At 48.3% G+C, this 19,431-nt stretch overlaps 1 protein-coding gene across 1 annotated transcript in view; it reads right to left on the bottom strand.

Moving 5' to 3' along the window:
- The window catches only part of LOC142560676 (glutamate receptor ionotropic, NMDA 3A-like), a 48,075-nt gene that overhangs the window by 16,800 nt on the left and 11,844 nt on the right, over window positions 1-19,431 (bottom strand). The window contains exons 2-6 of the mRNA XM_075672927.1: window positions 15,685-15,937; window positions 11,449-11,758; window positions 10,221-10,458; window positions 1,895-2,085; window positions 236-529 (exon numbers count right to left, since the gene is read on the bottom strand). Coding sequence (XP_075529042.1) covers window positions 236-529; window positions 1,895-2,085; window positions 10,221-10,458; window positions 11,449-11,758; window positions 15,685-15,937 — 1,286 coding nt within the window. The remainder of the gene's footprint in view (window positions 1-235; window positions 530-1,894; window positions 2,086-10,220; window positions 10,459-11,448; window positions 11,759-15,684; window positions 15,938-19,431) is intronic.

Genomic DNA, 19,431 nt, shown 5'->3' with positions numbered 1-19,431 from the left:
AAAAGCACGTGGTTGCAAGCGTTGCTGTACGAGCGAGGAGGAGAGGAGGAGAAGAAAAGTGGAGAAAAAAACAGAGAAGGCAGAGATGTTAACCAGAAATACGTCTCGTTGGCTACCCTACACTCGGGGACGGGAAATGATGAATAAAAAGATGAGATAGAGGAGAGGAGTAGGGAGGAACGAGCCCGAATATGGGGGGGACAGGTCGAGCACACGACAGGGCGCGGCCACTCACGCTGGTGTCGTGAAAGTCGTGCACTTGCATCTGGAAGAAGAGGCCGGCGAAGTGGGCCGCGATGTTGGCCGTGTACGACGCGAGGAATATTACGGAGAAGCAGCCCCACAGGTTGATGAGCACCTTGTTGGGCCACGACTTGGGCGCCTTGAAGGCGACGAGGTGCGAGAAGAGGAGGGACCACATCACCCACAGCGCCGACGCCAGGCTGAAGTTCTTGGTCCGCTGGCGGCCCCACGGATTCAGGCCGAACGGCGAGAACCATTCGTACAGCGCAGCAGCGAGCGCTGTCACCTGAAAAAAAAAATGGAGAGGTCAGCCGGAGGATCACTGTCTCTCACGTGGCACTCCGTTAAAGTTGAAGGAGAGGAAGGGTCGGAATGCGCATAACTTTAACGGAGCACAAATCACTACGTGCACGTGCGACGTTCACTCATGTATACAGCCCGGCAAGTCTTAAGCTAGCTCCCGCAAGCGCCACATTTTTCTGCTTTCCAGCTAGCTGAGATGGAGCGAGCTTGCGAAATGACCAAGTTTAAGATGGTGCACAAAGAGAGCATGTAGAGACGAGAGCCTTCTATTTGGGCTCTTCCTGTTATTAGGCGCTGGCCTATGGAGAAAGTCGGTGCTCGCGCGAACAAGCTAAATATTTGGCTTGCTGTGTACCGTTCATGACACGTCACAAACCGCCCAACGCCCTGTCCAACGTAGAGACTCGACGTGAGGCAGCGCTCTTGTTGACCGCAGTGCGCTTCCGAGAGCCGCTCCCGCGCCCCCAGAATCTCCTGCTTCCAAAGAGATCTGGGGCCGAATTCTCAAAACTTTTAGTTGGTAACTGCTGTTTTTTTTTCAGTGGCTGATCGCCTTCGCTAATATTATGTCCTACATCACTATTGGCCGGCACGAACGCTTTTAGCGTGGGAACGTTTGAGAAATACGGGCCCCGTAGTCTAAGCGAGACAATGTATAGCATTAATTTTCTGGCATTCTGTGCCGTAATTCGGGCTCGGGATGTGCAAGAGTGTATCTCAAATCTCAATTGCCTGAACACTGCGTCATCTTGGCGAACCTATCTTAACTACGTGCGTTCGGTAAATGACACGTGTCACGCTGCGCAGGTCACCTGCGAAGTTTGAAAGGTCCTGTATTTATCGATGCTGCAGTGCGTCCGGTACTACGAATGTTCATTAAATGTTTTATGTCCGTTCGAACAAGACGATAACGCCAAGAAAGCAATGTGCTCCCGCTTATATTTGCTTCAAAACGTGAAAATTTTCTGTCCTCAGTCTTTCTCGATGTCTTCTTTTTTGGAGGGGATCTTGAAAAAGAAGAACCGTGTATAACGCGTTGCTTTATGAGTTTCTTCTCTGAATGACTGAAAAGTGATGTGGTAGCTTAAACAAAAATGTATTTGCGCAGACTCATTAGCGAAGAAATGGGTTTGCAGGGAAAAGCACGAAAGGCTCCCCTAAACGGGGTTCATCGTACTCGCTTGACCTACGCGCCTGGCGACGCGAGGCCGTTCAAATTTGGGGCGTTAAATTGTGTCGTATCGTAACCAAGTCGTTCCGCTTACTTGCTCGATCACGCGTGTGACCATCACTCGAGCACGAAAAGGATACCGAGTCTGAGTGCGAGGACACTCAAGCTAAGACTCACCTTGAGGCTGAGGAAGATGGCGAGCCAGAGGGGCACGCTGAAGGGAATGAGGAAGGCCGAGAGGGGTACGTCGCGCTTGACGGCGTACGCGAGGCACGAGACGCCCGAGTGGAAGTAGGGCACCGAGAAGTCCACCCAGCGAGACCGCGATGACGTCACAGAGTACGCGGTCGCCGCCAGGTGGGCAGCCCCTGCGGACAAAGCAGAGCGCCATTGCTGCATGCGTGCCCTCTCTCCCATGTGGGTCTCTACACTGTTACACTTTGCGTTGTACCCACTTGCTTCGTGTTTCATGTGTTCTTCCGTGTTTTAAATATCCCGAGACCATGCCCGTTGGATGGTGATGTTTCTGCTGAAGGAAACAAAAAGAAATAGGGGAGGCACGCATGGTGATGGGGGAGGGCATTGGGGTTATTCTGTGAGACTGGTTAATCCTGTTTGAGACAGCTTCCATCTGCAGTTTTTCGGTCAGTAAATAACGACTAAACAATAAGCAATCTCAATATAAATTGTATATATATTATAAATATATATTTATAAATATAAATAAAGGAATCGCTTCTTCGCTGTGTACGTCTTCTATTACGCAACTTGTACAGCATTGCAGTGTAACGGCTTGATTGCTATAGAATATACCTCATACGCACACAGCGTCCGATTGGAAATGTTCTTTCAGGAAATACACTGCAGAACACCCGCAGCTTCTTGCGTCTTTTCGCGCGCAGGCATAGCTTGAATGTAACCGAAGTTTACTTGATCACGGATTGAAAAGAGCCGATTAAACGCCTCAATTATTGTAATACATCTGTCACGCAGCGAACACCAGAGAACTCTAAAGGCGAAATGAACGGCGCGCCGCGTGAGTGCGAAAACAGTAACCGATCAAACAATCGATATTTATACGAAAAATTTCAGGGAGAGCCATTAGGCCTTTATTCTGGCGCACTGTTAGGATCCTGTTGTTGTCCTTCTAGTACTATGCACAGTCTTTTTTTCTCGCGAATGGTGATCTCAAGAACGCCATCTCTACAGCTCCATCTGCCGTCTCATCAGCTGTTTATCATCTTTTTAAAGTTGAAGTGCCGAGCTGCCGCATCAACTTGTACTTTTATTGGCTTGTACCAAACTTGAATACACCCTCACCCTCCATCACCAGCAAGCAGGAGCAGTCTGACTTGATAACTTACATATGCATCCATGTGCCGTTGTTGTACTACTTCTCTCTGTAATGACGTGATGGCACTTCGCATCATTTTAAATAAACAAGCACAATAAATGAACAATAATAATGATTCTGCTTTTATGTCGAAGACACAAATTTTGCACATCAGCAGTAGCACCTTCTGCACCCGCGAATAAAACAAGCCGTGAAACGCTCAACAACTCGCGACTGACCATTTAGTCAAGCCCCTTGCTTGTAAACAAATAGGCATGTTACAACGGCATAGAAAGCATTTAATATTTTAGGCTGGTAGTTCACATGGAAGATAGTAATTTGCATATTACACCTAACGTTTACCAATTCAGCCCGTATACCTTTCGCAGACAGGTTTAAAACGCCATGAAAAAAAGCCACTGCTGCAGAAAGCATGTAGAATGCCGGGCACCTTCGTTTGTAAACAAGAGAGAGAAAAGGATGCATAGAAAGGCAGGGCGGTTAACTAGAGGCAGTTCCGGTTTGCTACCCTGCACGGGGGGAAGGGTGAAGGGGGATAAAAAGAGAAAGAGAGCGGAAGGGGGAGATAGAGAGAAATAGAGACGAACGCGAACAAACCGCGCAGACTACAAAGCGGTAGGGGGCGGCCTTCTTACAGTCTGTCGTGAAGCCCCGCAGACCGAAGGAATCTTAATAACGCGAGTAAGGCCTTTAGCGTGGATGTTCTGTGGGAGTACTGACCTAAAGCTTTGAGTTATGATAGTGGGCGATTGTCCAACTGATCCAGTACTCTGCACAGCATTTGTCTCTGGGCGCTATATCGCGGGCAGACACATATATTATGTGCGAGCGTCTCATCGATGTTGCATGTGGCGCACGTGGGGCTGTGGCCATTCCAATAAGGAAATCACACGAGTTTCTAAATGCAACGCCTAGCCACAGACGGTACAGCATGGTCTGTTCACGCCGTGGTGACTCAGGCGGTAGGTGTATCCGTATGTCCGGAGACAACGAACGCCAACGACACATGGTGAAAGCGTTCGCGTCCCACAGGGGCAAATTACATTCACGGGACATCAGTCGCAGCCCAGCCGCAGCATTTGTTCGCGAAAGTGGAATCAAGGCCACTTTCATGTGCAGATCGGGCGGCTTCGTCGGCGTGGTCATTCCCGCTGACGCTGCAATGTCCTGGAAGCCATTGAAAGATTATCTTGTGTCCCTTGTCATGGCTGAGATGATACATCTGTCGAATTTCTGAGGCGAGTTGTTCATTGGGTCCCTGGCGCATTGGGCTTTGTATGCACTGAAGGGCTGCTTTGGAGCCACTAAAGACTGTCCATTGTTGCGGTGGTTCCTGATTAATGAAATCAAGTGCAGCACGGAGTGCCGCAAGTTCAGCACCCGTCGATGTGGTCACACATGAAGTTTTTAACTTGATTTCTTCAAACTTTGCAGGGATGATGACTGCAGCAGCTGAGCTCTTGAGTTTTACTGAACCATCTCTGTAGACATGTTGCCGGAATCTGTGTACGTTGCGAATGTGTTCCAATGTTGCTTGTTTCAAAGCTTGCAACGGTGCTCCAGCTTTCCTTGTGATTCCTGGAATTGTCAATTGTACTTGTGGCCGGTGCAGACACCACAATAGGTCTGATAATCGTGTACAGGCGTGAATTTTGATGGAAAGTAGGATTGATGTCTTACAACACTTTTGGCAAAAGATGAATGGGGCCTCTTTGCTGTCAAGCAAGCAAGATGGTGTGAAGGAATCCCAGTCAGGTGTCGGATGTGTGCTCTCAGGGCATCTGTATCTATATAGACTGTCAAAGGAGTGTCTCCGGCCATGACCACTGTCGCAATCGATGACGTAGTTTTGGGGTGACCGAGACAAGTTCTCAGTGGTTGTACTTGCACACTCAGAAGTTTGCGGATATTTGTAGTGCACGTATTTCCTAGTACAGGTAAGCTGTACTGTAGGAAGCGCAAAGACAGTGCTTTATATAGTTACAATATTGAAGGCACTGTTGCGCCCCCACGACTTCCCGCCGAGAAATGCAAGAAGGTCCACGATGGCGACCAAACGCTTTGTCATGAACGAGACGTGAGGGCTCCTATCAATGATGACGCCAAGAAAGCGGTGCGTTCGCCTGTATCGTACAGTTTGGTCATTATTTCGCAAGGCATACGGGGCCATCGCTTTGAGAGTAAAAGCAACAAGTGCACATTTCTCAGGGGAAAGCTCCAGGCCTTGCCTTCGTAGGTATGTTGACATGGCCGTTGAAGCCTTCAGAAGTCTTGTGTGAACTTGTACACGTGTCACTCCTGAAGCCCATATGCAAATGTCGTCTGCATATACGGAGAGCTGAACGGTTTGCGCTAACGAATTGGGTGAGACCAACGAGCACCAGGTTGAATAGGGTCGGGTTGAGTACTCCACCTTGCGGTACACCACGACTGGTATAGCTAGATGGCATTGGTCCGTCTTCAGGCAAAATAAAGAAAGATCTTCCATTCAAATAGCTGCGCATCCAGCCAGAGGCGTCTCCACCAATCCCTACAGCTTCTAAGGCGTCCAGAATCGCATAATGATGGACATTGTCGTAGGCACCTTTACCATTAAGGAATAAGGCCGCAGTGATTTGCTTCAGATGTTTCTGGTGCTGTACGTATGTTACAAGGTCAATAACGCTATCTATTCAAGAACGTCCGCGTCGAAAGCCAGCCATTACCTCTGGATAGACGTTGTAAAATTCCAAGTACCATTTTAAGCGTGTAAGGATTATTCTCACCATTACCTTGTCGACACAGCTGGCCAGTCCTATCGGACGGTAAGATGACAAATCCAGTGGAGCCTTGCCAGGCTTGAGGAGTGGAAGAAGGTGACTGGATTTACACGATGTAGGGAACAGGCCGTCACGCCACGGTGCGTTGTATAGGCCAAGAAATGCAGTTCTGGCCTCTTGACCAATGTTTGCAAGCGCAGAGTACGTGATGTCATCGGGTACTAGTGACGAAGATCGTCTGCACCCTGAAAGTGCGGCCTCCGGTTCTTCGACGGAGAAAAGAGCGTCCGTATGAGGATCTTGTGAGCAAGGCGGAACAATAATAGGAATAGGTGCGCAAAGAGTGTACGTGAACGCTGGACCCGCGATCCTTACGCAGTAATCTGCGGCTACGTCGCCTGCTCGGCATCCTTGATGGACGGCGATATATTTAAATGGCCGGCGCTGTTGACGAGCTGTTCGAAGTCCGCGGACTGCTCTCCAGACAACTTACGGAGGTTTACGCAGAGCGAGAGACTCACAAAAGGATTTCCAGCATTGATTTTGCAGCACGGCAAGGCGACGTTGAATTTGCTTTTGAATGGGTCTGGCCTCTCTAAGGTCGTAAACCGATTTAGTCTGTCTGTACCGTCGCTCCGCTCGCCGGTGGATTGCACGGAGGCTCTGTATTTCCGCATCAAAATCTATGTATTTCTTTAATGGCTGAAATGAATGCATAGCATCCTGAATAACTTTGGTGATCTCAATTTCTAGTATGGACGAAAAGCCTTCGTGGCATACATCTTCCATAAGTGATTTGAACACGGGCCAACCTATTGTTTTGTTTAAAATTGGATGGGACGGATTTAGTTAGGCCTTTAATCTTCAGGTAGGTAGGAATGTGGTCGCTTCCGTGGGTTTCTATATCTGCGAACCAAAAGACGCGGCGAGTGAGGCATCGCGAGACAAAAGCCAAGTCTAAACAACTACTGTACGTCCGGCCGCACAGAAACGTGGGACTGCCATCGTTTAGACAGCAAAGTTCATGGTCACAGACAAAGGAAAGGAGGTTCCTTCCTTTGGAATTTACCTTGACGCTTCCCCAAAGTGAATGATGTGTGTTGATGTCCCCAACAACAATCCATGGACCAGGAGTCGCATCTATGCCACTCAGTCTCTGTCTGTCGAAGCGACTTGATGGAGAAAGGTAAGAGCCTACTAGATTAAATGAGTTCGCGTTTTTTCGTGGTTTTTAAACAAATTTAGCAAACACCCCTATTTGATCAACAAATAGCTAAAAGCGTGGTCAAATCTCTGATAAGTGAAGATACCTTGCAATATAGCTAAATTTATTATAACTGTTCCTAGCGCTTGAGTATTATGCCCAGGTGCTTTATTCGCAGTTTGTGTAAGAATATCACATTTTTTATGTTATTGTACAAATTTACAAGTACGAATTTTTAATTGTGGTGTTTTCTATTGTTATGGATCTGGCTATCTTGTGTCCTGTTCTTTTCAAGAGGAGAGTATACTTGCATAATCTAATCATTCGTCTATATAAGTGTTTTTTTTTTCATGAATGACTGTCATGCACGTCCGTATGAACATTTTCTTGCACTTCCCACTTGCCGGACTGCATGCGAAGCGAAAGAGTGTGAGACAAGTTAAACTGGCTTTTATGTTTCTTCATGGCCGTTTTTGCGTTAAGACCTTGTCTCTAACAGAAAATGAAATAAAGTGAAACGAAAATGAAACGAAATGAAAAGCACATATGTTTCACAGTCCGTTCTCCGCTTTGATCATGTGGCTTGCCAAGTAACTATAGAAAACTGGACCACCACTCTTTATATTGACTCCTGAGAAAAAAGAATGTCGCGCCAGTGAGTTTCACAATACACCTTCCTCTCTCACAGTGTATATCCATGCGCGCCTCTTCTTCATTACTGCCATAGTGATTGTACCGAAACTAGATGCCTCATCTGACTCTAAAGTTTCAACATTTAGGATTCGACTAGTGTTCTTGAAGCACTGTATGAATTCCAAAAAGATTACCCTTGAAACATGTGACCACGTGTGGGAAAATGTCACAGTTTCACCCGAAAGGAGAAGCATTGATTGCGATAGCAAATTATAAGACAGCTATAAATAGTAAAGTTAGTCGTTTTATCATGTGCATAAACTGCTGTAACAATTCGGTTAATAGCTAAATTAACAAGCACGTTTCACGCCCACACAGAGAAATAGGAACACATTTCTTTCAATGCCCGCGCTCACTCGCTGTCAAAACACTGGTGCGAGGAAGAGCGGCAGCAGCAGAGAGCGAATGGCGCTTCATGCTGCGGCTCGCTTCAACGCGAACTAAGCGTCGATAACACAGCGCGCACGAAGCCACCAGCTCTCGGCGCACCTAGACTCTGTACCCACCGCAGACCGCTTTCAAGTTCGGCCCGTGCTAACATGCTCACTCGCAATCGGAGCAGACCACCCCCCCCCCTCCTACACACACACAACCCCTTGATGCCTTGCAACGCGATGGAAGACGGCACGCTTCCCAGCTTTCCTCCCACACGCGCGCCAGATCGAGCGTGTTGGAGCGCCAGATCGAGTGCCAGAACGACCATCTCTCTCCGCTCCCCATCGCATGCTTTCGCTCGCACCTGCAGCACGACCGCGGTGCTATCGCGCGTGCACTTCATACGGAACATGACGGCAACGACGACGGCAGAAACTCGCCTGGGATATTCATATGATTTTAACCGCAGTAAATAGAATCCGGCACTGTATATTCTAGACGTGCTGCTGCCGAGGTCCCCCGTGAACACAGAAATCTGCACAACTTTGCAATGGACGAAGCGCCACTAATCTAATTACTAAAACATAGAAGTTAAATAAATAAAAAAACTGTATGGGGGATAAATTAAGGTGCTGATTGACAGGGGCGCTTTCTCATTCATCTTTTTCTTTTCTTTTTTCTGCACACTTCGTGTTGATACGATTTTAGTTTTATTATCTATGTATGTCGGTAAAAAGTTTTGTGCTGGACGATCATTGTCTGTCCCAATTTACCAGCTCGCAGCGCCATCCCGTCAAAGCTGGCCCGTTATTTCGGGACGGCAGATGCAGAATCTCCCACCAAATGGCTAACAGCCACTCGCGGTGAGGCGCAACATTTGCCAGAAAAAGCCATATACTGTTTCTCACTGAAGTATATTTATTGTCTTGTTTTTGTTTTATTATCTTGGCACAACGGGCGGTTATATTAACTCGACATAATAGTCGCTGATAAACTATATTTACGGTAAAAAAAGAAATAGTTGACGACTCCCACGAATAAGACGCTGGCTCTTGTCAGCGCGTGGGAGAACTGAATATATAACAACAGAAAGGACGAGCTGCACAAGCGATTTGCCGACAAAATGCTTTCGGAATTCGTGACTCGAGAAAAAAATAAATTAACTACTTCACTGCCAAAAAATCCATCTAACTTCGAGCTCAGATGTTTTACTTTTAAGTCCTCGCATTCAAGCCCATAATATAGCCCTGCAGTGGAGTCCGCACGCTGAAGGTATAAATTATTTCGCCTTTTCAATACATGCCGCATTTTGAAAATTTTTGTGGGTAGGTTAAAATTGCGGCGAACAATATAGCGCGAACACAGGAGGACATCTAAATTATACAGGGTGCAGGGCTGACTACCAACGGGCGGTTTGACACAAGAAAAGTATGTCGGCTGTTGAACTAGGTGGTACCTTTTTGAAGAAAAAAAAACCGACGCGTCTTGCTTACACATGATCATCTCTTCTGGTTAACCTTGAACGCCTCTCAAATCTGCCGTGATCTCCGGTAAAATGGGCAGACGCCGCGTGAGGATGATTGTCCAATTTATGTAATCGTTCCGCGTTGGCCTTTTGAGATACGCGGGCCTAATGCAGACACTTACTCGTTAGCCGCATTGGTTAAATTCTAAAAGCGTGCGAGATCTGTGACGCCGCAACTTCTGCAAAACCTTCTAGCGTTACAAACACATTAAAGCTCTCGCGGGAACGCCGTTAAGTTCAGTGAAATCAGGATCAGCCCACCAAGCGACTACGTTTTATTGCACTGTCTCGGGGCCAAGCCAGTTTAGTCGGGCAAAGTGTCTGGAATGGTTGAAGGAAACTCTTCAACGCGCGTCAGATTAACTAAAGCCACGACATCTGCACGTGACCCACCGTACTTCCAAGTTACTGCCTATTGCGTGCAAGTTGGCATAGTTAGACGGGCAACCATTTATGCTACGTCCTGTTTTGGCGTACGTACGTAAATAACACCCCCCCCCCCCCCCCGCATCTCGCTTAGGGGGCTCAGTTATAGTTTAGGCACGCCATCACCCATCAAGTATGTCGCTCTGGCCGAAGGCCTCGGGGATTACCGGAGATGAGGTCGGCGGTGATGCCTCCCCACTTGCCGCCGCGGTCGGTGCCGAAGCTGCCGTCGGCGACCAGGTACAGGTCGAAGTCGAAGGCCAGGTCCCGGGCGAGGGAGGTCAGCAGGTCCATGGCGATCCCCGCGCAGCAGGTGACGTTGTAGAGCGGGTGCCGGGTCGCGCCGCGAGTGAGGTGGTAGTGGGCGAACAGCGCCGCCAGCTTTTCCGGGTCGGCAGTGGACACCTGCGACAGCGAATAGCACGTGCCAGGAAAGAGCTCTGTGGTCCACTTCGTGCAGCCTACACTTCGCGAACCACGTCGTGCGCAACACCCACCTTTTCAGTGCACGCGGTGAAGTGTCTCGCACCGACTGGCGGATGTTTGGTCGGACGTAGTTTCTCATCTTGGCGTGCTAGCGTTATGTGGTTAGTGAAGTGATGTTACGCAACACGACTAGGTTGAAAGGGAAGCCTTTGACAAAATGAGCTTAAAGCTGATCAAGTAAGTAAACATCAAACTGGCTGTTAGCGGGTACATTTCTTGGTACGTGTATAAACAGTTTAACTATACACGTTGCAGAATGCTGTATCTAAACAATTTTATTTCGAGTAATCGTGACAGTGCCGATAAGTTCTGAAATCTCTGAGAGACGCAGTGGTACGGATAAAGGGCGAAACCAAGAAGGTAATGCTGGCGCTACTCCTTCGCCCAGGAGACTTCTCCATCACATACGAGCAGTAAAGAAAAATCGTACGGATAACGTAAACAACACTCTGCGCATATAAAGTGGTACTCGCATGCCATAGAGAGGTAGCAGGGAACTCCAGGAGCCCAAGTAAATAGCGGTCTGCGCGGAGTTACTCTGGCAGATTCGGGCCTAAATCTGTGCACCCCGTGATTGTTTAGTCTTGCAAGAACTTCACACGTTGCTTGCTCCCTCGGTGCTACAGCGGGGCCAGACACAAGGTGGGCGGCATGAACGTCGCGTCATAACTGCAGGGGGTTGCGACGCGACTTGGAGCCGTCGGCCATTCTCGCGAGAAAGGCGTTAGCAGTCGACAAAGGCGACACCGAACCACAGGGGCCCGAGTGGTCAAACCTTCGACTGGCAAAAAGAAACGAAGATTCTTGCAACCCGTAGCAGCCTGGGAAAACGCCACTGTCTGGGACACAAGACAAGACAAGACAAAACGTAGACCCTGTCTGTGGTGATCGTTCAGACGGTTGACCCACCTGCAGACAGGGGACACCACTGAGGCAGCTGCCGTTCCCGATGCGCGTGGCGGCCATGACGAAAGGCGCCGCGTACGCGGTGACCACGCGGAACCGCTGGCGGCCCCAGGCGCGGGGCCCCGTCAGCGTTGGCTGCTGGCCGGGGCCCGAGGGCCAGAGCACCGAGTCGAGCTGCGCCGAGCCGCGCGTCACGTTGCCCACGGCGCGCCAGCGCGCCACGCTGCCCGCCGGCACCAGGTTGAGCACGTCGAACACCGGCGGCGGGAACCGCTGGCTCTGCACCGCCTCGGCTGCGGCCGCGCGGAGGTAGCTGCGAGACGCGGCCGAGCGGAGAACAGGTGAGGGATCGTGCGAGGGACGTGTTCCTTCGCGTGAAAAGAGAACGCCGTGCTCGTGGCACATTGAAAAACGAAGGAACAATGTCCCTCTCGCAACGGCCCTTCTCAAGCCTCCAGGATTCTTGAAAACTAACAAACAAACAAACAAGCGAGTGAATGATTGAATGAATGAACGAATTCGTGAATAAATAAATAACCATGTTCATGTTAGAGTTTTAGCAAATAATGTTAGTCTGCATTCATTAAGTGCTGTGAGGTGAGCTTGTGCGTCTCTAGGCGCGAGCTACTCCTCTGCTACGACGCGTAAAAAAAAATGAACAAAGCACGAGTGAACACCCAACGAGCGTTCGAGCCACATTTACAAGATAACGGTGAACTTGAAGGAAAGCTTCCGTAATTCGTTTGGGCCACAATTCTCTACTGACAGCCCTTATGGCCCAGTGTCTACGACTTCCTGCTACTGAGCACGAGATCGTGGGTTCGACTCCCTGCTGCAGAGGCTGAATTTTGTTGGAGACGCTATACAATATCGCTCGTATACAATTAAATTTGAGCGCGCGTTAAAAAAACTTCAGCAGGTCAAAATTTACACGAAGCACTCTACTGTGACGTCTCTCATAGCCTCAGTGTTTCTTTAGGGAGGTAAAAGCAGAAAGTCCAAATTATATTGATTTTTGTGTACGTTAAACTTATTTGCGTACGCACACAGTTGTCGCGTAGCACATAGGTTCAGCCAATGGAACAGAAGGAAAAAGAAGAACGTAGAAACCGTCCTAAAGATTCCTTTACACAAACGTTTCGTTTGCCCCACGCGAAAGCCTTGCCTGCAAGCGTTGAGCGCGTTCTATATGTGTTTCTTTTGTGTGCGTCATGTGGTTACCGGTACTGTGAAAAGTATGCACGGAATAAGTTATGTTACGCTTCGGCCAAGAATGAATTCACTGCTTAAGAACTGGCCGCACTACCACATCAACGACGTTATCACACCTAAAGAGGGCAGTTGTCAACATTGTCAGTGAACAACGTGTTCTTGGAGTTTTCTTTCTCTTTCTGACAACGAAGCTACAAGCGGTGGCATAGACAGGAAACAGTAACGCGTATCTAGGGATCTACAAAGCCACCGAGAGCACAGTACCTGTGAGAGATTTAGGTCGTGTTGTTGTGACCACGTCCTCGACGCTCACGATACCGCAATTCTCTTAGTCCTGCGTTGGATGAGTGGTCTTCGAAAATGTTTGCAAAAAATGTAAGACCACTTAGGGAGAGCCACGCTCGTTCGGACGACGGGAGGTGTGAGGGCACATTAAAACCAACATTGAGTTGAAGCTCCCTAACACGTGATCGGAGTATTCAACGCGGTTCAATGAATGGTTCTCCGAAAGGTACGTAACTTTAACAGCCTATAACAACGCATTAAAAAAACAATTGTCTCCGCGCCCATCCCTGGAGAGCAGTAGCTTGAAATTAAGTTGTGGTGTTTCAGGTGGCCTGAACCAGCTTAGGATAATGACTCACGGTGTTGTGGAGGGACTCCGGATTAAGTTCGTCCACCTTGTGTTCTTTAACGCGCACCTAAATGCACTCGTGCACCTTAAAGTACGCACGCGCGCTTTTGCATTTCGCCACCGTCGAAATGAGGCTACTGATGCCGGGACCAAACCCTCGACCTCGAGCTTAGCAGCGGCACGGCATAGCCGACAGCATTAGTTACTTGTCTTCCAACAAAATTGAGACGATGAGCAAAACAAGAACAAGGTGAAAGCTGGAGGCAATGCTTTGATACGTGGACTTATGTTTCTTCAAGGCGAGAGCAATATTACCTAAAACATATGAGACCAGTCATCACTATGTGATCGACAGCGGTGGAACAAGCAATGAATCTGTAGCCAACCTTTCGATGAGAGCCTTGCCATCGTAGGGTACAAAGGCAAGCCCCGTGTTGAAACGCTGGCCTCAGAGTGGCATTTTTTGTATGACCAACATTGTTCAAGTCTCGATCTTCCTGTGCACTTCTGTCACGTTCAGTCGTGATTATTCCTTCCCAGGTAATTCTGAGCTACGTGTACTGCATTATCATGCGCTCATCTCGCATAGGTCGTCAAAATAAATGAGGACTCACTCAGACTCGATCACAAAATATGTTTGTTTCTTAGGCCTCCCCGCGACTCAGACTCACCAGAATTCTACTTAGCCGCAGGCTCACTCGGACACTCGGACACTCGGGGCCACGACCATAGGATTGCTACCGCCCCCGACCCGCAACCTCAAGCTGAGCCTTATGCTGAATCGAACGCGCGACCTCATTCTGAGTATCAAAACATACAAAATCAATTTGTATTCGAAAAGTACGCATTGAAAAGTGCACTTCCTGTGACTGGGCGAAAAAAAAAGAAAGTTTAGTTATACTAGCGCGGGAAATGAAGCCCGGACTTCTCATCTTTAAACAGCGCGCTGAAACCGGAGCGCTGGTACACCTGTGTGACTTGAATGATTTCTGAAAATGTTTTTCACACTTCGGCGAGCACAAAAGGCTTTGAAAAAGGTTCTTAAGTTGAATCTCTTGCTCGTTTAGAAAGAAGCGTAATCCTTCTCTATAGGCAAACAATTAAGCCGACCCGCCCCGACGGGGCAATTTCCGTGACGTCATGGAATGCTTGTGCGAGAGCTTTTAAGGTGGCATTGCCAGCAATATTCCTTGTTCGCATAAGTTATTCTTCTCGCTTACGAACCCTCCATTCATTGCAAGAGATACATCTCTAAAATGTTTTTGTTGTTTATTCTGCCACGACAGCCCTTCATTTATTGCACTCGCGGGCAGCTTTCTGTAGCCATATAGAGAAAGATACGTAGGCGAAGGACATGCGTGATCGGAATACTGAAGATAGTCCCGCATTCTCATTCGCGTTTATTGAAGCTGGGTAAGAGAACTTATGCTACAGAACTTGTATTAAGACATAAAACCCAACGCTCATTGTTCAGTATTTTCTTTCGCGTTCCACTTCCACGCTTTGGCAAACGCGAAACCTTCGCAAGTGGCACACAACGATTTGCAGTAGCTCCTTTTTGGAACTGAAACAGAAAGCGCTGTCAGAATCAACCATACATGACACAAGTACGCATATGCAAAAGTTCAGCCCCTGTAGCTTTTCTTTCGTCGGCACTGCAAGTTATCGAAGAGCGTTATGCAGCTGAACTTGATATTCCTCTTTAGTGCATCCTTAAATGCTTGCTGTGTTGACCGAACAATGCCGCACTTTCTCCTAGAAGGCGCAGCGTTCATAGCGAGAGAAAACATTGAAAAACTGCGCGAAGTAAGTTTCTCAGTTTTATCGGCCATATGAATTGCAGCAAACATTCGCTTACTAATTAAATTAACAAGTAGGGTGTTACATGTGCACATACAACGAGGAACGGATCTCACTCAACGGCCACGAGCACTCGCTTCGACAACGTTAGCGTGACGAAAAGCGGCGGAGCGAACGTTTCGTTCTGCCTCTCGCTTCAACGCGTCCCCACAACTTATGTTACGCGACATTCAGTACTAGGCGCGCGGGAAGTAACGCGCATGCAGTAACCAGTCATCTCGGCTCGCCTTCGCCTTTGTACCCACCGCAGGCTACCTCCAAGATAGTCGCGCGGGCCGCGCGCGAGCAGCCACGGTTGGGCTCGAGGAGACGCGCGCCCACCTAGCCCCGTGCACGCTTGATCCCGTGGTTTCCAACACTAAGTGCGCGGGAAGACGGTGCGCATCAAGACGCCATCCTATTCGGCTCCACTCGCAATCCTTCCCTTTGCTCCCGTAGCGTACGCCGCGCAGGCCGCTCATTCTCACGCCTTGGTGATGACATGGAATGCCCATGTGATCGCCACTGCAATGAATGTTTGGACGAGCGTGTACCCGTGCAGTCGGGTGGAGAAGGCGTGTCGACGAGCTCCCGCCTCCTCCCAGCAGGTGGGCGCCGGCGCAGAGGAGGCGTTGCGGAGTGCCAGCGGCCACTCGACGGGCCCCCAACGCGCCAGGGCGTCCCTGAGGAGCCCCACCAGCCAGCGGGGGGCCTCGGTGCGCTCCACGGGGCCCCGGCGAAGGCGCAGGCTCAGCGCTCCCAGGGGACACCGCTCAGGAACGTCCACGGGGCCCTCGCTGTCTTCGCCTGTAAGGGCGAGGCAGGACCGTAAGGAACGCGAGCGCTAGTCAACTGTGGTTCTGCGGTAGAGTTGACTGTGAAGCTAACGTTACAAGTTGGGAAACTGATTCAATATAATATGTACCGTACAGAACACTCCTGTGTAAAACACTTAGACGGTAACAAAGTCAGCATAACGGATGATAAAGGGTACAGCGCGGAAAATACATGGCAAAACAGCACAAGGCACAAACACTGCTCTTTTTGTCAACTGAACATCAATATGGTTCAAGCGGAATACTTATCGTCTCTCGCTGTTTGCTATCTTGGCTCAATGTAAGTCAATACCTTCTAAATCACTGAGGGAAATCTATGTTTGATAAGGGCATTAGACCTACATCCGTGCGTTAAAACACATAGCCCGTGTGTATTTCATATTTTCTTTTAGCTTTAATGAGTAACCACTACTACGAAGGTAGTTCATTTAGTAGCTTAAGAATTAATGAAGTTACATTCTGGGGTTTTACATGCAAAACGCACTGTCTGATTGCGAGGCACGCCGTGGTGGGCTACTGCGGATTAATTTGGCTATCTGGGGTTCATACCCCCAATACACAGGACACAGGCATTTTTGCAGTTCGCCCACACCGATCGGGAAGCGGCCGCAGCGCCCGGGATTCGATCCCGCGACCTCGTGTTCTGCAGCGCAACACCATAGTCACTAAGCCATCGCGGTGGGTCCTTTAAAAGTTTTAAATATATAGTTTGTACATGGGTATTCGAAATGTGAAAGCAACAGGGAAAAGGTGAACGAGTTGGCTTGAATGTCTTTCGACTTTACACTTGACAAATCTAGGTTAGAGTGTGTCACAACGTAATGTAACAGCGTTATATAAGACGAACATATGACTTTATCTGGCGCACAGAACAAAATAAATAAAGGAATAAATAGGAAAACAAAGTTAAAAATCAAAACAAGCACTTTGGGAAGTTCAGAATACTCTAGTCAAAAGAGTTCTAACCAAAGACTGTAAAGACAAGCAAAAAAATAATAATTGGAGGACTTCTTATGCTACACTCAAGTGACACGTGTCGCGAAGCATGTTTTGGTCCGGCCCGCTCTTTACCTTAGTGACGTTCTCGTTATTATCTGATTCCGGCTGAAGTACAATGCGAAAGTTAAGTTCTAACTCACAGCTAATTTAACATGAATAATCATGGTTACTGGAAAGGATGAGCCAAAGAGATACGGTAACTATTCGGCTTCACTAGCCCGCGACTTATGGCTTAACAAGGTGGAAAACAGGGTAACGCGAGGGCCTTATTTCAGATGACCAGCTTCCTTTCATAGTAAGCACAGAAGAAAATAAGTAAATAAACGACTTACAAGGGAAACAAAGCTTGAAGAAAAAACAAACACTTTCAAAGAGGAAAAAAAGAATAGTATGAGGGCGAATCAGAAAATCTTTCTCCCTATTAGCCAAAGTAAGGTACATAAACGTAATTACAAGTACACGTAATATTCTATGTATTTCATTTCCCCACACAGTCCCCACACCGGTTCAGTCATTAGTACCATAGTAGCGCTAAATTTGAGATGCCCCTGTGGTAGAACTCGCTAGGCACATGGCGTCCCCGAACGCTCATAGTCATGCAAGTATTCACTGTCTTTTGCGAACTCGTAGCACCACAACCTCACAATTCTCAAAGTGAGACAGCTTTCCCCATACGTGAGCCGTATTTCGCTGTGTATTTCGATGGGCGTTCGTTCCTTGCTAGAGAGAAAACGAATGATACTTCGTTACTCGTATGTCGTAGAAGTGTGAAGCACAACCGCCATCTTTAACTGACGGCAGAGCCGTGCCGCGGAGCTACCAGCAGATAAGGCCGGGCCGGTCCAAGAAAAGTGCACCACTGGGAATGCATATGTTGACTTCGCATTTACATCCGTAATCTGGCTAAAGAAATTGGGGCAAAGACTTTCTAATTCGCCCTCGTAGGTGAGAAAAGTTGTATAGCCAAAGAAAATAAACGCGTGCAAAAAAAAAAAAAAAATACGCCCCTCCTATGCCCTAAAGGAAGCTATATTACTGTGAAGCATATGGCACCGAACGCATGTGAGTGAGTGAGTGAGTGAAACAACTTTAGTTGGTCCACTATAGACGTAAGCAAACTCCACGTCACCTGGCTAGGCCCACTCGGGGACCATCAGGTGAAACTTGACGGCCCTCTCGCGAGCCCTCTGGACTGCCAGGGTTTGAGAGGTCTGATCCTGGGCCCTAATTAGCTTCATCAGTTCCTCTTGAGTGAAAGGGGGACCGGCAGAGGCGCAGCCCCGCAGGACATGTTCGAAGTCCGCATAATCACCACACAGAGGGCAGTCCGTGCTTGGGAACCGTTCGGGGTACATTGTGTGCAGCGCCGCGGGGCTCGGGTAAGTGCTTGTTTGCAGAAGTCTGAGAGTGACTGCCTGGGCCCTGTGATGAACTGTTTTACGTTTAGTTTTGTCTGTACTTTATTTACTACTGCCACTGGGAGAGACATTCAGGGGACATCATAAGGTCACTGACGCATTCTCTGGTGGCACATTCGACTGGTTTTTTTAAGAGCACTTTCAAAACGGTGTCATGGTCATGTGAGGCGACAAAGAAGCGGTATTACGGACCACAAATGTATTTACAGCTTTAGTTCAGATTCGTTAACGCTATAGGAGCGCGCTTATTGCCATGATAAAGCTCAGTGACATTGTTAAGCAGCCTTTAAGCTTCGGAGGAGCGCTTGGAAAGGACCACTCGAATGTGTCATATAAGCAACGGGCCTTATACAGCACAAATCTTGATTACAACGAACGACACATCAGCAGATTGAGAACGAGGGAGAATCACGTCATTAAATTTGTTTATTTTATTACAGACCCCTCACCCCCTCCCACTAGGCCACCGCCTACATAAGGAGGAGTGGATTACACGACATTTGCATTTTGAAAACTTTTTTTTCAAGTGCAGCGATAGACAGGACATGACAGAAACAACAGGACAAGGCGCTTATTCGTAACTGAAGGATTTAATGAAAAGGAGCACGATTATGTGTCCACAAAAAAGTGGGAGGGGGCGGGGGGGGAGTATAGCCGTGCATGCGCACCACGACAGGTGGGACAAAAAAACTTATAGTTTACTATGGGAACTTCTGTGCTTCATGTGGACGCAGCTGCTCACCGTGCTGGTTCACCGACATGGCGCCTAGTACGACATCCGTGGAACCCATCTATAGTTCTTACGGCGCGCTTTTGTAATCGACTAATTGATTTAGATGTGTTTTGTACATACTGTCCCCGTGACACTGTGCAATACCTTACACGTATGCGCGATTGCAAAATAAGGTATACGCAAGACAGGTGGTCGGAATAATTCACGAGGTTGGAAACATTCACGAAGCAATACCCGCCACTATAGTACAGAGTTATAGATTAGGGGGCCCCAAGGCTTTGCGTTCCCCTAATCTAAAGTTCCCTACTATTTCTT

This window comes from Dermacentor variabilis, chromosome 10, assembly GCF_050947875.1.
Source record: "Dermacentor variabilis isolate Ectoservices chromosome 10, ASM5094787v1, whole genome shotgun sequence".
NCBI classification, from domain to species: domain Eukaryota; kingdom Metazoa; phylum Arthropoda; class Arachnida; order Ixodida; family Ixodidae; genus Dermacentor; species Dermacentor variabilis.
This window is presented reverse-complemented; position numbering and strand designations above follow the sequence as displayed.